General features: G+C 47.6%; 2 protein-coding genes across 7 annotated transcripts in view; one reads left to right on the top strand and one right to left on the bottom strand.

The window, feature by feature from the left end:
- Positions 1 to 1,409: 1,409 nt before the first annotated feature.
- Positions 1,410 to 17,493, top strand: part of LOC131895155 (SAP domain-containing ribonucleoprotein) — a 71,376-nt gene continuing 55,292 nt past the window's right edge. Inside the window, exons 1-7 of one of the 4 annotated variants that reach the window (XM_059245581.1) lie at positions 1,410 to 1,577; positions 2,046 to 3,511; positions 7,731 to 7,837; positions 8,233 to 8,352; positions 11,278 to 11,438; positions 11,527 to 11,629; positions 11,782 to 11,968. In XM_059245581.1, coding sequence (XP_059101564.1) covers positions 2,102 to 3,511; positions 7,731 to 7,837; positions 8,233 to 8,352; positions 11,278 to 11,438; positions 11,527 to 11,629; positions 11,782 to 11,968 — 2,088 coding nt within the window. In that variant the 5' untranslated portion in view covers positions 1,410 to 1,577; positions 2,046 to 2,101. Of the gene's footprint in view, positions 1,578 to 1,755; positions 1,858 to 2,045; positions 3,512 to 7,730; positions 7,838 to 8,232; positions 8,353 to 11,277; positions 11,439 to 11,526; positions 11,630 to 11,781; positions 11,969 to 16,832; positions 17,091 to 17,493 lie in introns of those variants that run through there. The other 3 variants (XM_059245579.1, XM_059245580.1, XM_059245582.1) reach the window with 3 other exon arrangements.
- On the bottom strand, positions 13,238 to 17,094 carry Ormdl2 (ORMDL sphingolipid biosynthesis regulator 2). Of its 3 annotated transcripts, none has more exons than XM_059245584.1 (4): positions 16,673 to 17,094; positions 15,391 to 15,688; positions 15,071 to 15,222; positions 13,238 to 13,723 (listed from the first exon to the last, which is right to left on the bottom strand). In XM_059245584.1, exons 2-4 carry the CDS (start codon positions 15,562 to 15,564, stop codon positions 13,588 to 13,590), a joined length of 462 nt encoding a protein of 153 aa, XP_059101567.1. In that variant the 5' UTR covers positions 15,565 to 15,688; positions 16,673 to 17,094; the 3' UTR covers positions 13,238 to 13,587. The 3 variants fall into 3 exon arrangements, with proteins under 3 accessions (XP_059101567.1, XP_059101566.1, XP_059101568.1); XM_059245583.1 differs by having other exon boundaries at positions 15,391 to 15,642; XM_059245585.1 differs by having other exon boundaries at positions 15,391 to 15,565.

The raw sequence follows: 17,493 nt of genomic DNA, 5'->3' as shown, positions 1-17,493 counted from the left end.
CTTGTGCGGTCTTTTGGACACTGAGGTCTTCGGCTAAGGGACTGGAGGACTCCCGGGGCTCTTCTCAATCGCTTAAGAGTCTGGGACCCTCAACAAGGAGAGGTTAGGGAGAGTGTAAACTACTCACCACCCTCCAGGGCTGAGGAGCGAGCAAAGGGGTGCAATTGCTTAGACCTCCAGCTTCACCCCAGCCCAGAGCTCCTAGGCGTAGGGGTGGCCGTTGGCCGCAGGCAACCCTCCAGGCCCACCGCTCGCTGCTTCCTAAACTCCTGCAAGTCCGAGCCCAAACCCTGTGAGCTAAATGCAACTAGCTTGGGGGTAGGGGTGTGTGTGGAGGAAGGAGACAGGGTGTGTGTATGGGGGGGGGGGATGACATCACGGGGCGGGCCCCCTCAATCTTTACCCCTGTGTGTGGGGGGAACCCAGGCTACCTACTTCTCTAATGCAGGATCAGGGACCCCCCCAACCATACTAATGAAGAATTTTGGGACGCCCACCAAGACTAAGATGCAAAGTGTCTGTATGTTGAGATTAATCGACAACTTGACGTTTTCAAAGCCCCAGTGGGGTCCCCACGCACCCCCAGGTCCAGCTTGGTTTCTCCCACTTCCCAGAGAATTGGAGTATTGTCTTCTGGAGAACCGGGTGGTCGGGATCCGGGATGCGGGGAAGGGTTTTTACCCATGCTGGTGGGGGTGCTCATGGGTGGAAAAAACTTGCGGAGCCAGACGGGCCTGGCAGGGACAATGACAGAACTGTAAGGCTTTAGGAGCGTGTCTAGAGGAGAGGAGCCACACGGGTCTGCGAAGGGGTGGGGGCGCGTGCGGGCGTCGACCCCAAGCTTGCTATGCAAATGAGATGCAAAGCAGCATGCAGATGAGTGCGGGGTTCGGTAACTCTCGGCTGGGTTCGGATCCCCGGGGAGCGGCGCTCCGGATCCCCTGGCCGCACTCCTTGGCCTGGCGCACGAGCTGCATTCACAGGGGGCAGGATCAGCGGTGTGGGAGCTCGTCAGCTGGGTCTGGGAGAGGAGTGTCGTGTGTAGTCAGTCAGGGGGCTTGCTAGTCCGGGACACACACACTTTTCTCTTCCTCTCCGGCCGGACAGCCCAGAGGGAAGGGTCTGGGCACGCAGAGGGCGCTGGCTGTCTGCAAGCCACAGACGATGTGCGGATTGGCGGCGGCCCTTCATCTTCCGGTCTCAGCGGGGACGGGGAGTACGACCCGCAGGCCCCAGCGGAGAGCTCGCCGGCTCGCCGGCGGCAGCGCGACCTGTGTGCGGCCCGCAGGGCGGCCGGGGGCACTTTAAGGGGCGGGGCCGGGGCGCCCTAGCCCCGCCCCCTCGGCTTGACGCCGCGCCAGCCGCGCCGGCTCGCGCCGCCGCCAACCGCTTTTCTCTTCCCTTGCCGTCTTTCCTCCCACCCCCGGTGACCCCGGAAGTGGAAGTAGGCCGCCGCGGCGGGGACGGAAGGCGGAAGCGGAGCGTGAGCGGGAGGCGGAGCCGGGGGAGCTGCTCTCGTAGCTCCCCCTGGCCTCAGGCGCAGCTGCTCGAGGGGGAGGAGTTACCGCCGCTGTTCGGTACGTCGCCTCTGCCCCGGTCCCCGGTCGGTGGGTTTTCGGGGGGCCTTTGGCCGGGGCACCTCTTAAGCTCCGCCCTTAGCTTTTCCTCTGAAGCTGTACCGTCCCCACCCTTTTCTGACAGATTGCGGCCTCTCTCTTTCAGGCAGTCTTTTTTTTTTTTTTCTAAGAGTAATCCCCCCCCCAGACCACACCCTTTGCGGTAACCCCACCCCCCACCTCCCAGATCGAAGAGTTTAGTTTCCTGGGGAAAAGAAGAAACAACGTGAAGATTTCGGGGGTAAGGGGGTTCCTGAGGTCGGGGTTGGTGCAAGCAGGTTTGTGGTCAGTCTCATTCGGGTTTATTGTGAGGGTTAGCGAATGTTCCCGAAGAATTTGCGCCTCCGCGGTAGGGGGAGTGGGCGCATTGTTTAACTTTCTCTCTTGGTTCTGTCCTTGACCATTCCCAACTTGATGTCTTTGTTGCAGGCAGTAGAACTTACCATGATGGCTGTGACCTAAAATCCTCAGGAAGTCCCGGGGTCATGGCCCAGAAGCACCCCGGAGAAGGAGGGTTGTGCGGAGCCCATCACAGCTGGGGTGCCTCCCTCAGGACCTCAGGACCCTCTGTGGACCCTGAAAAACTTTCATTCTCAGGACTCGGGGACTCCACGGAGACTGCCCCTAATGGTACACGCTGCCTCACAGAGCACTCTGGTCCTAAGTACACACAGCCCCCAAACCCAGCCCACTGGTCGGATCCAAGCCATGGTCCTCCAAGGGGTCCGGGACCACCTAGGGAAGGAGGTTACCCTGACGAGAGTGACGCGTCTTCGGAAGAGTCAGGAGTGGACCAGGAACTCTCAAGAGATAATGAGACTGGGTACCAGGAGGATGGGAGCCCTTCTTTTCTTTCCATTCCATCTGCTTGTAACTGCCAGGGAAGCCCTGGAGTCCCTGAAGGGATTTACTCTGAGGAAGGAGATGGCCCTTCTAGCAACTTCTGCCACCATTGCACCTCTCCAGCCTTGGGGGAAGATGAAGAATTAGAAGAAGAATATGATGATGAGGAACCTCTTAAATTTCCCAGTGATTTCTCACGTGTGTCCAGTGGGAAGAAACCCCCATCCCGGAGGCAGAGACACCGTTTTTTGACCAAGGAGGATACTCGGGATAGTGGACGCAGAGATCCCAGGTCCCCTGGTCGTCATCGGCTGGGCCGAAAACGAAATCAGGCAGATAAGCGCAGAGGCCTGGGACTGTGGGGAGTAGAGGAACTATGTCAGCTTGGACAGGCGGGCTTCTGGTGGCTGATTGAACTTCTGGTATTGGTGGGAGAGTATGTAGAAACTTGTGGCCATCTCATTTATGCATGCAGGCAGCTGAAAGGCAGTGATCTGGACCTTTTTCGAGTTTGGGTGGGAGTCTGGGCAGGGAGATTGGGGGGCTGGGCCCAGGTAATGGCCCAGTTTCTAAGCCAGAGCTTTTACTGTGCAGCAGGGCTATTCACCCGTGTTCTTAGGCTAGTGGGTGCTTTCCTACTTCTGGCTCTTGCCCTCTTTTTGGGCTGTCTACAGTTGGGCTGGCGGTTTTTGGTGGGCCTGGGTGACCGTTTAGGCTGGAGGGATAAGACCACCTGGATGTTCTCTTGGCTGGATTCTCCAGCCTTGCATCGTGGCTTGAGTCTGTTTCGAGATAGCAGGGCATGGCAGCAGCTGGTAAGATTAGTTCAGTGGAACTGGCTGGAGTTGCCTTGGGTCAAGCAGAGGACTAATAAGCAAGGTAATGCACCTGCAGCTAGTGGGCGCTACTGCCAGCCAGAAGAGGAAGTGGCCCGCCTTTTGACCATGGCTGGGGTTCCTGAGGATGAACTCAACCCTTTTCATGTGCTGGGGGTTGAAGCTACAGCATCAGATACTGAACTAAAGAAGGCCTATAGGCAGCTAGCGGTGATGGTGAGTATCCTGTGCTGCTTCTCCTTCCTCTTTTGTATTTTCTGTTCCAGTTTTAGGGAGTGTAAAATTAAGGGAAGAATGAGCAGGAGGCCAACTTGGAGCTGAAGGATTGTATCCCTTTGTTTTGTTTCTGAAGCAGGGTTTCACTATGTAGACAGGCCAACCTAGAACTCATGATTCTCCTGCCTCCATCTCTGAGTGCTGTGATTTATAGTCACTTGTCACTATTCCTAGCTAAGGGACACATTCTCAGGAAAGAGTCATAAAGACTTTTCTCTGACTAGGGATCTAACTTTCTCTCTGTTTAGTCTTTTGTCATGAGTTTTTTTTGGGGGGAAGGAGTGTCATATAACAGGCGGGGTTGAACTCTCTCACTCTGCAGTAGCTAAATGGAATCCTTTTACTTAGGTTAGGGGAGAGGCCCAGTCAGGCAGTACCTTAGTTGCTCTCATCTGAACACAGGAATTCTTGTCTTGTTGTCTGGGGTGGGGTATTGCTGTGTAGCTCCAGCTAACTTGAATCTGTGATTCCCTTGCCTTTGCTTGTGAAGTGCTGGGATTGTAAGTGTGCATTACCATGAATGGTAAAGGAGGAATTTAAAGAAAAAAGGGTTTCTTTGTGTAGCCTTGGCTGTCCTGGAACTCGCTCTGTAGGCCTCAGACTCACAGAGATCCACCTGCCTCTGACTCCCGAGGGTTAAAGACGTGCACCAGTGCCTGGCAAGAAATTACCTTTTTAGATTTATTTTGTGTGTACGAGGTTTGCCTCCGTGTGTGCATGTATACCATGTGCAGCTGGGTAACCGGGGAGATGAAGAGTGTGGGTCCCCTGGAGCTTGAGTCAGTTATGGTTGTGAGCCACCATGTGGGAACTGGGACTGAACCCGGGTCCTCTCCAAGACCACCAAGTATTTTAGCCACTGAGACATCTCTCCAGCCCCAACAGGAGATTTAAACATGGAGAAAACTAGCCTCCCCTAGTAAGTCAGGTGTAGACCTAGTGTGGGAGTGTTCAGGATGTCATCATGAGTGGTTATTCCAGGACCAGGAAGAAGAAAACACCTTTTTTCTTGTGAGATTGAGGATGGAGTCCAGGGCCTGTGCATGCTAGGCAGGTGCTGTCCCACTGATATACACACATTCCTAACCTGAAAACAGGAATTTTAAGACCCAGAATGTGAAAGGAAAGAAAAAAGGAGCATAAGTCATAAGAGAGACATGTATATCATGTATATGCATGAAGATATGTTGCTTTTGTTAACTATGTAGGTGGGAGTTTTGATGTACTGTATACTTGAGAGAAATTAATTTTTTTTTTTTTTTGCAGTGCTGAGGATCAAATCTAGAGCCTTGCTCATTCTAGGCATGCACTCTACAACTGAGCTAAAGCCCCCAGCCCTGCTCTTGCTATTTCTGTTTGTACAAGTAAAACTATAGTATGAATATAAGTAATGTGTGTAAAATTGCACCTGAGGCTGATTTGACTGAATATATGGGCCTGGATTAATAAAACATTACAATACACAGATTACCACAGTGGCTCTATGACATAGAGTGGAATGGGTACCCAAGGTTTTCCTTGACAGTTGGAAGTACAATCAGGCCCCAGACTGATAACTTAGAAGGAACTTAATTTGGTGGAAAAGACATGTTCCTTGGTGGATGGCCTGGAATATTCTTAGAGTACATAACAATCTTTGTTCCTCAAATAGTTACTAATAGTAGTAGAACTCCTTTGTTTCTCCATCATGTCTTTTAGCAGACATCTTCTCTTGGAGAATACCATTCTTACAAACATTCTTGTTTTCCAACTTGTCTTGGAGTAGAAGTGTTCCCTCGTCCTTTATATACCCAGTTCTACCCCAAAAATCTCTCTTGTTCTGGGCTAGAATTCCTGTTGGCTTCTCTTATATAACCTAGGCCCCAGTGTGAATACCTTTAAAGGGCTGTTATATTAGCTTGAGACTGTGAAGTTTAAAAGCATTCTTTTTATTTGGCATCAGTGATGAGACTCATCTCTGTGCTTTTGGGTGTGCAGATGGGAAAAATCAGGAAGCTGTAGGAGGATAGGCTATTATTTGTTGTGGAGAAAAGGTTGAAAAAACATAAAAAACTTCTGAGATCTTAATACACTTTCATTTCTGGAACAGAAAGGCAGACTAGTAGAAAGTTTCAGATGTGAGGGTCTCCTAGTTACTTTTCTATTGCTGTGAAGAGACACCATGATCAAGGCAACTTATAAAAGGAAGCGTTTAATTGGGAGCTTGCTTATAGTTTCAGAGAATGAGTTCATGACCATCATGGCAAGAAGCATGGCAGCAGACAGGTATGGTGCTGGAGCAGTAGCTGAGAGCTCACCTCTGATCTGAAAGGGAGAGGAAGAGAGGAGAGGCTGGATTTGAATTTAGGATCCTACTGCTTGGTTTATAGGAATGTGCTACCACTCGCAACTTTGCATAAAAAATTTGTTTGTTTTGTTTTTCTACACAGGGTTTCTCTGTATAACAGCCCTGGCTGTCCTGGAGCTTGCTTTGTAGACCAGGCTGACCTTGAACTCAGAGATTTGCCTGCCTCTACCTTTCTTGTGCTGGGATTAAAGGTGTGCACCACCGTGCCCTGCCAAATAAGAAAATTTGAACTTGGAAAAGAATGAGTTTGAAGGTGCAACATATTGGAAACTTTTATATTAAGACTGCTAATGAAACTTAAAATGCAAGGGCTTTAAATGTCTGCTGGGAAGATTCACATATCCCTGTTTGTCTGGTTAGGAGTTTCCTGATACATGGGACTTTCAGAGCTAAGCTGGGATAGTTCCAGACAAACTGGGATGGAAGATCATCCTAGAGCCAGATTCTGTGACACATACTTTATGTGGAAATTTTGTCTGTGTTGTTCGTGAATGCGGTCAGACATGTGGGGTGGGGTGGGGACAGCGCACAGCTTCAGGTGTTGGTCCTTGCTTTCTACCTTGTTTAGACAGCATCTCTTCATTGTTTTCTATTGCTTATACTAGACTAGCTGGCTTCTGAGGACTCTCTTGTCTCTACTTTCCATCTCCTCGTAGGAATGTAGGGATGCTTAGGCTTATAGACACTTGATCTCTGTATAGTCCAGCTTTTATGTGAGTTCTGGGGATTTGAACTCAGGTCCTAATGCTTACACAGCAAGCACCTTTACCCACTAAGCCATCTCCCTGTTTCTTCATATATATATATATATTTTTGAGACAGGGTTTCTCCGTGTAGTTTTGGTGCCTGTCCTGGATCTCGCTCTGTAGAGCAGGCTGGCCTCGAACTAACAGAGATCCACCTGGCTCTGCCTCCCGAGTGCTGGGATTAAAAGTGTGTGCCACTGCCACCTGGCTCATAGATATTCTTATTTAATCCTCTTAATCCTCTTAAAAATCTGTGACAGATAAAAATATTCAAGGCACCCTGGGTTCGGTCCTCAGCTCCAGAAAAAAAAAAAAAAGTCAAGACCATACATGTTAAAAGAAAAGCCTGAATTTAAACTCAGATCTTTCCACAGGCTATAGTAATTGACCATGAAACTATATTGATTCTCTAAAAGGATAAGGAAAGAGAACTCTTTGATATAATAATATCCATGAGGGTCTAAGGAGATGGCTTAGTAGTTAGGAGCACAGGCTTGTAGTGGACTTAAGTTCAGTTCCCAGCATCCATGCTGGACAGCTCCAACTCCAAGGGGATCTATCGCCTCTGGCTTCCAGAGGCACCTCACTTATGTATACACATCCACACGTGGACACACATGTATATATACACAATTAAAAAAAAAAAAAAAACCTAGCTGGGCAGTCGGTGGCGGGGCTTGACCTTAATCCCAGCACTCTGAAGGCAGAGGCAGGCGGATCTCTGTGAGTTCAAGGCCAGCCTGGTCTAGAAATCAAGTTCCAGGACAGCCAGAGCTGTTACACAGAGAAACCCTGTCTGGGGGAGAAAAAAAGAGAAGGGTCTGGAGAGATGGCTCAGAGGTTAAGAGTACTCACTTGTTGCTCATGTGGCTTACAACTGCCTGTAACTCCCATTCCTGGAGATGTGACCCCCCTTCATGGGTGCCAGGCATGTACATGGTGTGCATGTATGTACATATGGATATGCTCACACACACACACACACACACACACACACACACGCAGGACCTGAGATAGAGGAGGGTTGGAATTGATTTGTGATGAAATTTCTTTGTGTTTTACGTAGGTTCATCCTGATAAAAATCATCATCCCAGGGCTGAGGAGGCCTTCAAAGTTTTGCGGGCAGCTTGGGACATTGTCAGCAACCCAGAGAGGCGGAAGGAGTATGAGATGTGAGTTTAAAATGGGACATTTCAGGTGAAGTAGATGGAAAATCCTCAGTAGAAGGCCCTGGACTTGTGAGTGGAGACTCCAGGCAGAAAGGCTTAAATTGTCATTTTAGCTGAGTCAGCAGCCTCTAGAGCAGTGGCTCTCAACCGTACGTCATGAGCATTCGGGGGCCAGATGACTCTTTCATGTGGGTTGCATATCAGATATCCTATCAGATATGAATTGCAGTTATGAAGTAGCATCAAAAATAATGTTATGGTTGCGGGTCACCACACCACAAGGAAATGTATTAAAGGGTCATAGAATCAAGAAGGTTGAGAACCACTGCTGTAGAAGCATCCAGATCTGTCTCTCTTTTTCCTCAATACCCTGACCTAGAAAGCCTTTCTCCTTTTAGGAAACGAATGGCAGAGAATGAGCTGAGCCGGTCAGTGAATGAGTTTCTGTCGAAGCTACAAGATGACCTCAAGGAGGCAATGAATACTATGATGTGTAGCCGATGCCAAGGAAAGCATAGGTATGAAACAGGACACAGGAGTGTGACAGCTACAGCTGAGAGATTTGGGAGCCAGAGGCCTTCCTTTGAATGTTTTTGATGACTGTGGAGTACAGAAATGAGGAAAAGACCCCAAGTCGTCTACTTTTGCCCTCCTACTAAGAGACTGAGGATTTAGGGCTGGAGAGACCATGGAGAGATGGCTCCATGGTCAAGAGCATTGCTGTTTTCCCAGAGGATCCAGTTTTTGCTACCGGCACCTACAGCAGATGCTTCACAACTGTCTGTAACTAGAGCGCTAGCCAGACTGCTCTGGCTCTGAGGTCATCTGCAGGGATGCACACATACTTACATGCATACATACATATATCTTAAAAATTATAAAAACAAACCTTTCTTTTTTCTTTTTTTGGTTTTTGGAGATAGGGTTTCTCTATGTAGTTCTGGCTGTTCTGGAACTCACTCTGTAGACCAGGCTGACGTCAAACTCACAGAGATCCACCTGCCTCTGCCTCCCGAGTGCTGGGATAAAGGTGTGCGCCACCATTGCCAGGCTAAAATCTAATCTTTAAAATAAAAAGATTGAGGGTCTCAACTACTGATGCCAAAATACAGCTCTCATTAACCAGGTGTGATGACACATGTCTATAATGCCAGCATTCAGGAGGTGGAAGCAGGGGATCTGAGGTTCAAGACCATTCACAGCTGTATATCAAGTTCAAGGCTAGGCTGGGCTATGTGAGATATCTCACCTTAAAGGGAATAAAAGTTAATTCTGTACCCACATAGGAATGACCATGGCCTGGAACATAGATTCAGGTTATCTGCCAAACCATGTTCAAACATAGTAACAGTTTAGGAAGTTTTTATTTACTTATATTTTAGATTTTAAAATTGATTTTGTGTGTTTGCCTGTGTATATACATACTACTTGTGTGCCTGGTGCTGGAGAAAAGTCAGAAGTGGGCATCAAGGGCTGGAGACTGGTGGTTAAGAACACTAGCTGTTCTTCCAGAAGACCCAGGTTCAATTCCCAGCAGTCACATGGTGGCTCACAACCATCTATAACTCCAGTCCCATAGGATCTGATACCCAGTGCCCTTTTCTGACCTCCAAGGGTACCAGATAAGCATGTGGTACACAGACATATAAACACTTATACACATAAAAGAAATAAAATTTAAAAACCAAAATAAAATGACACTGATTCCATCCTTAAAAAAAAAAAAAAGTTATCAAATTCCCTAGAACTGGAGTTACAGATTGTTGTGAGCTGGGAATCAAACCCAGGTCCTCTGTAAGAGCAACAAGTGCTCTTAACTGCTGAGCCATCTCTCCAGCTCCTGAAGTTATTTTTCTTAAATCTTTTAAATTACATTTTTTATTTGTGTAAATTTGCTTGCTACATGCATGTGTGTGTACCCAGAGGTGTGGAAGTGGAAGTCCTTTGACACCTTGGTAGAGTTCTCTCCTTTCACCATGTGAACCCTGGGGATGAATGGAGGTCATCAGGCTTGGTGGCACATGTCTTTATCCACTGAGCCATCTTACCAGTCCAAATTTTTATAGTTAAAGAATAAAACTTATACATCAAGCACTTAAAATTTTTTTTTTTAGATTTATGTGTGTATGAGTGTTTTGATTGCATGTACATATATATGCACCATGTGTGTCTGGTGCCTGTAGAGGTCAGAAAAGGGCATTGGCTCTCCTGCAACTGGAGTTCCTGATGGTTGTGAGCCACTGTGTGAGTGCTGGAAACTAAACCTGGGTCCTTGGCAAGATCAACAGCACTCTTAGCCCCTGAGCCATCTTTCCAACTCAAGATATTTTTACCTGCACTGACGGGAGTCAGGTAGGCCTCAGGTGTAAGCTTATGACAGTCTTAGTTCTGAGCTGGTGGAAGCTAGTGGTCTGTTAGTCAGCTCAAAAGGATTTCCTAATGCTCACTAGGCTGTGAGGGAAACATAAGTGGGCAGTGAGTGGCTACTGAAGGGCTAAAGGTAGTCCAACATAATTTGGCTATAGACACGCAATAGTCAGATCCCACAGTCAACATTAGTTCTAATCAATCACCTTTGTAAAATCTTTAACATAGGTGTGGCTTTTGGGGTGTGTGTATCATATAATTAGCAGTAGGAAAAAAAGAAAGGGTTCAAAGGCCTTACCTGTTTGAGGATTTATAGGCAGTTAATGGTTGTTGGAAGAGAGAAAATTTCTTTTTTCTTTCTTCTTTAAATTTTTTTTATTTTTTGAGACAAGGTTTCTCCGAGTAACAATCCTAGCTGTTCTGGAACTAGCTTTGTAGACTAGGCTGTCCTCGAAGAAAGAAAATTTCATAAGTTGTACAGACACTGGTAAGGTGCCCATGCCCTTGTAAGCAACACTAATGAAACTAATTAGGTCTCTACAACCCCCTCCCCAAAACACACACACACACACACACACACACACACACACACACACACACACACACACACAGGGGTGGTTGGGTGGGGCCAGAACATGAAAATAGAACATTAGTTGGGAAGAGGAAGGGTATCAGTGGGAGTGGGAGTAAGAGAGGGGATAATAGGAGGTGAATAGGTCAAAATACACTGCATACATATATGAAAATAGAATCAAAGCCATATTGTCTGTAATTGTTATATGCTGATAAAAACATTAGAGAAAGAAAGAAATTAGTTTAAATATAGAAACGTGAAAGTAGAGTATGGAACTACACTCCTGTAATCCCAGCATTTAGGAGTCTAAGGTAGAAACATTATATGCTTAAGTCTAGCCTGGGCTACATACCATGACCCTGCCTCAAACTAAAAGAAAGTTGAAGGCAGGGTATAGAGAAGCAGATATTATAGCTGAGTAAAGGTAACTTTTAGTGTTTGGCTGTATTTGACAGTAACGACCACTTGAAAAGTATTAAGGAATTCTTGTTTTGGGTTGCAGGAGGTTTGAAATGGACCGGGAACCTAAGAGTGCCAGATACTGTGCTGAGTGTAACAGGCTGCATCCTGCTGAGGAGGGAGACTTTTGGGCAGAGTCGAGCATGTTAGGTCTCAAGATCACCTACTTTGCACTGATGGATGGAAAAGTCTATGACATCACAGGTACACTTCTGACCTCTGAGTACAAGATCATATTTCTTTATCTCATTTGCTATGAATGGATGTTTTGGGTAATTATCTCTTTTCGCAGAGTGGGCTGGATGCCAGCGTGTGGGAATCTCTCCAGATACCCACAGAGTTCCTTACCACATCTCATTTGGTTCTCGGGTTCCTGGCACCAGTGGTCGGCAGAGGTAGGTGTTACTTCTCACTTAACCACTATTTCAGTTGTGATTATGGTTTCAGATGCCCAGCTCTTTAGGAGGTTTGGGAACTGACCCACTGTGTGGTTAATTTCAGTAGCTGACTGTAATGTCTCCTGCCTCATTGTATTTTTTCTCCCTAGGGCCACTCCAGAGGCCCCTCCTGCTGACCTGCAGGATTTCTTGAGCCGGATCTTTCAAGTACCCCCAGGGCAGATGTCCAATGGGAACTTCTTTGCAGCGCCTCACCCTGGCCCTGGGGCCACTTCGACCTCCAAGCCCAACAGTACAGTACCCAAGGGAGAAGCCAAACCTAAACGGCGGAAGAAAGTGAGGCGGCCCTTCCAACGTTGACACCCTTCTCTTCCTTCCTCAAATCAATGTCAGGGAGTCAAAAGGGCTGTGTACAGCACAGGATGGAATTTGATTTGTTTATTTTTAAATACTTTAAAAAGGGAAAAATTTAAATTGTTCACTCAGTACTTAGAGGAAGTCCATGACCTATCCCCCCCTTCCCCAACACCTAGGAACTGAATCTTGTCTTCTGACAATACCAAAGAAATAGGAGGTGGCTAGAGCAAAGAGCTTAGGGTCTGGACCTAGTCCAGTCAGTATGTTCCTAAGGTGTGGGAACTGGGGATTTCTCTGGGGTCTGTATGCCTTTATCTTGTCATTTGCTGTCAGAGCAAATGAAACACACCCCTTTTTAAATGAGTGTATCTTATTTCTTAACCTATTTCAGGGGTTCCTCACCCGTTACCCTGATGTACTAGCTAAAAGAAAAAGCATGTAGTCCTAATTTTGGAGATACAGAATTCAGAGTGGAAACTGAATTTTTCCTCTGACTTTTCACTTATGGGAAACCACCTAACTTCAGGCTTGTTGTTGCAAGGATGGCCAAAATTAATTAATTTTTAAAAAGCAGACCTATGCCCTGTGCCCTTGGGTGAGGGGGAAGGATAGAGGGGTTCCCAGAGGCCCCCTTGTGAGCCAAGGGTTTGTATTTTTTTAAGTTTGTTCATATTTGTATGTACATATCTATTTAAAGCCAGGGGATTATCTTTCTATAAATATATAACTGGCAACTTCTATCTTCCTTCTTTTCTTTGCCCATGTAGCTGTGAGTCCTTTTCTGTTTTCTTTTGGAGACAGTCTTACTATGTAGCCCAGGCTGGCCTCCAGCCGCAATGATTCTTCTGCTTCTGCCTCCTGAGGGCTGGCCTGCGCCACCACACCTAGCCAGGAGCACTTTTTTCTTTTTTGAGGATTCTTTCCTTGCTGTTAGCTGAGAGTGAAGGGTACCCCATATTGGGTCAAAGGAGTAGTGATAAAAATTTGCTTAATTATTTTTTTTTTTTTTTTGTTTTTTTGAGACAGGGTTTGTCTGTGTAGCTTTGCGCCTTTTCCTGGATCTCACTCTGTAGACCAGGCTGGCCTCGAACCCACAAAGATCCACCTGCCTCTGCCTCCCGAGTGCTGGGATTAAAGGTGTGCGCCACCACCGCCCGGCTTGCTTAAATTTTTTATAGTAAGTCAGGGTTCCATATTTCCTCCCCAGCATTATGATAAGCATTCTTCTTGCTTATCAAATTTCAGTCATAACTGAAAAGACTTTATTTTAAGGAAAATATACAGCAAAATAGAACTTGAAGGTGGTAGGTTTGGAAGACATGGAAAACATAATCACCAGACAAGCTGCCCAAGCCTGGATGGCTTCTTGCTGTACAGAGAAGAGTGGTGTGGCCCTTAACCTCACACCTTTCCTGAGTCAGAATCCTGACCCTATTAAGGCTGGGCCCAGGAACCCCATTTTTCAATTTCTTCCTCCTTGGAGTTTAGAAAGGTTTGTCTTATCTCTCAGGCTTTCAAGGTACAGAAGAAAGGGAAACCATTACATCTCTTTGTTCCAGTGCCTTCCCTCAATGCCTGCAGAACTCTCAACCCATCTTTCAGTATTTGTTGATTCCAAAGAGACGAACCCCGTGGAATTGGGGTAGCTTAGGCAGCAGTACGCTGAGCAGTGAGGCAGTGTTGATGAGGAAATGAGCAGCATCATACTTGGTGTAGAAGCTGGCCAGTAGGTAGCTAGGGAGAAAAAAAAAATAGGATGACCAAGGCTGGCCTTCCATACCCACATTCATGCTTTTCTGGTGACTGTTTTTTCTATTTTGAATTACTAGGTTTTTGTTTTTGTTTTTGTTTTTTTTTTGGTTTTTTGAGACAGGGTTTCTCTGTGTAGCTTTGCGCCTTTCCTGGAACTCACTCTGTAGCCCAGGCTGGCCTCGAACTCACAGAGATCCTCCTGGCTCTGCCTCCCGAGTGCTGGGATTAAAGGCGTGCACCACCACTGCCCGGCTGAGTTACTAGTTTTATTGTATATAGTCCTTTGCAGTCCAAAACTACTTTAACTAAATCAACAGTATTTAATATGAGGTTTAGGATATAACTAGACATTATAAATTATATTGTTTGCTAATCCCAGGGACTAATCCCAGGGCCTTGTGCTTGCTAGGCAAGCGTTCTACCACCGAGCTAAATCCCCAACTCCTGTTTGCTAATTGTTAATGATAAATTGCAAATGACAGCCAAAGCTGTTTCAGCCTGTATGACTTTTTTTTTTTTTTTTGAGATAGGGTTTCTCTATGTAGCTGGCTGTCCTGGAACTCACTCTATAGCCCAGGCTGGCCTCCAATTTATAGAGATCTGCCTGCCTCTGCCTCCCAAGTGCTGGGATTAAAGACGTGCACCACCACCCCCGCCCGGTACCTGTATGACTTTTGGAGCCCCTTTTGCTTCCTTTCCCCAAGTCAGTTTTACTTTTTAAACATTAATATCAATTCTGCCTTTACCTATTTGCTTCTTTTGTGATTGTAAAATCACTTGGATTTAGACAGGAGTTTGGTTTATTTTCAGTCCCTTCTCCCTTTCCTTATTACCATAGAACCAGCAAGGAATGCTTGACTATTACCTTGTACTTTATAATATTCTGTAGGCTTAGGACTAGTTTACTAGTCCTATACACACACGTGTGTGTGTGTGTGTGTGTGTGTGTAGGTACATGTTCATGCTTGGAGATCGGAGGTCAACATGATTTTTCCTCGATCGCTCTCCACCACCTTTTTTTTTTTTTTTTTTTTAAGGTGGGGGTTTCTTTCTGACTCTGAAGTGCAGTACTTTGGCTAAACTAGCTGCTTAGCAAGCCCTAGGGCTCTTCCTGCCTCCAACTCCTCAGTGCTGGAGTGATAGGCACCCGTGGTTCTGTGTGGCCACATCTGCCTTTTACATACGTGCTGGGGATTGTGGGGATTGAACTCAAGTCCTCATGCGTGCGTGTGGTGAGCATGTGACTGACTGAGCCATCCCCAACCCCTAGCTCATCTTCCTTGGCTCGTAGGCCACTTTGACCCGCGTCTCCTCTATCCCCAGACTCACAGTACAATAGGAGAGATGCTGAGGAACTTTCGGGAGGAGGTAAATTGTAGTCCATAGTCCATCTGCTCCCAGTGTGTCAACAGCCGAGCCTTTCCTTGGTCAGGGGTCTCAAAGGGTGTCCCTTTCACTGTATGTAGGAAGATATACATTGCCTGGGAAGAAGGAAAGGGACAGAATGAGGGCTAAAAAGTAGTCCTTCGGATCAAGAACTATGCTAAGATCCCAAAAGGAAGACATAAATTCCCAAACAGTTGGTGACTTTACTTTGTTTTGGTTGGGATAGACCTGGGTTGGGTACAAGGGTGTGGTTTAGTGCTCACCAGGTTATGGATGACGTTGGTCAGGGTCCAGACAACAGGAATGCTGAAGAAAGGGATGCTGAGTAGAACCACATGCAGCAGTCCTACCAAGATGATGTAGGCCAGCCAGATGCCCCGACTATTCATCACTCGAGTGTTGGGGTTCACTTCGCTGTGTGCCACCCCCACATTCATCCTACCACAGTGAGGGTCAGGCAGGAGTCCAACTCAGTCTCCTCTGAACCCTGATTGAGCTTGTTCCCCAGTTGTCTCCTGAAAAGCCAAAATCCCCTGAACTCTTGGGAATGAAAGAATTCCCCTAGCATGCAAAAAAGGGGAAAACTGAAGGCTTTGTTAAAACTCGAGAAGATGGAAGCAGCTGGGTGTGGTGGCTCATGCTTGTCATCCCCGTACTTGGGAGGTGTTTGAGGCATGAGGACTGTCATGAGATCATTTCTCCAAAACAAACAAAAAAGCAAGAGGGTCTTCGAAATGGCTAAGCTGGAAAAGGCATTTGCCACCAAGCTTAAAGACCTGAGGTGGCTCCTCAGGACCCACAGAGTGGAAGGAGAGACTTCTGCAAGCTGTCTTGACTTCCATACCTGCCATCGTTAGTGTGCATACTCACACAAGTGGTTTGTTTTGTTTCTAAGAAAGGAAAAAAAAGGTCCTTCCTACTATAGAAACATGGTGATTTTTACTCCCATCTTTACACTTCAACTATAACATGAAGCAGTAAGCTTAGACTGTGACATTCACTTGAAGCATCAGGGGAATTGGGAGTATTTTAATTTACTTTCTTGAGGAAGTTATTGAATCATAAAGTGTCACCCACACCCAGAGTTCCACAAGAAAGCTATGCAGTTAATCAAGGGACCAATAAGAAGGCGTCGAGGGTAAAGCCACCTCTGGTCCCCATCTTTTTCTGGGGCTCGTCTGTTCTGCCTCTCACCCTTATGGCATGTCAACAGCCAGTAGCTTCAGCTGCAAGAACTTACCCAGTTTTTTAATTAGTCTAGGAAGGGACCTGAGTTCAGTCCCTCAAGAAATGGAGCCCTCACCCTTCTAGGGCTCTTTTGGCATTTAAACTTCTGCTAACGCTAATGCCTATTTTTTTAACCTGCTCTTGCCTCTCCCCGCATTCCCCAAATCAAGCACCGAGTCCGCCTATGCTCCTCCCAGAGTCCCACTTTCGCATGTCGGTTTAAAGCTCTCTTCACGGGAACTCGTATTCGCCGCCGCCCTTCCCCGTACTCCCATCAGTTTCGCTCGGTAGCCTCTTTAAGTTCCGCGCAGCCCCTACCTGCCAGCTTCAGAAGCCCGTCCGGCTGCCGCACAGCGAGGGCTCCCACACCTGTGGTCTCCAGGAAGTGGCCGCCCTTCGCCCGTCCGCGCCCTCCTATTGGTGGAGCAGAGCCTGCGCTGCCCCAGTCATTGGTCGGCTCTGCAGAGGGGCCGTGCGGTTGGCCGCCTTTTCTATCGGTAGGCAATGCAAACCCCGCCCTCCCCTGGGTCCTCCTTTTCAGGGAGCCGTGGAAAGTGACCGAGAGGCGTGAGAGCGACGCCGCCATTGACTAATGGGGAGAGCCGTTGGTGTGGGGTGAGAGTAAGAGCGACGGCGATTGGTTGGACGGCCTGGGCTCCTGGCGGGGCCGCGCTGGGGTCTGTGGAGTAAGCGCAGCAAGATGGCGACCGAGACGGTGGAGCTGCACAAGCTGAAGGTACCGTTACCGGGAGGGCCGGGATGGGGCTTTCTGGAGACCGAGTTCTGCACGGGGCCCTGCGCCGCCTCCTGCGTGTCCCCATTAGGCGCTTGCCTTCTTCCCGGCTCCCGTTGTGGTTCTGTGCCTCCTTCCTCAGGCCCCCGTAAACCCGTTCTCCTCAGGGTTTTACCGCTGTCTTTACCTGTTGTTTCGGCTCTCTTCTCGTTCTTCATTATCTGTCACCCTCCCCGCTCGGCTGTGGAGCCTTCTTCTGTCTTTCGTACTCCTCTTTGCTCGTTAGGTTGCGTTACGTCAGTGGTCCTCGCCCGTGGCCCGTGCGGACCCAACATTACGTTTTCTCCCCGGCGTGACGCGTTCTCCTCCAGTCCTGAAGCCGAGGTTCCCCGCTGGCGTAGAGGGG

Source organism: Peromyscus eremicus, chromosome 18 (genome assembly GCF_949786415.1).
Source record: "Peromyscus eremicus chromosome 18, PerEre_H2_v1, whole genome shotgun sequence".
In the NCBI taxonomy this organism is placed as follows: domain Eukaryota; kingdom Metazoa; phylum Chordata; class Mammalia; order Rodentia; family Cricetidae; genus Peromyscus; species Peromyscus eremicus.
The sequence above is the reverse complement of the archived record's forward strand: the minus strand, read 5'-3'. Positions and strand labels throughout refer to the sequence as shown.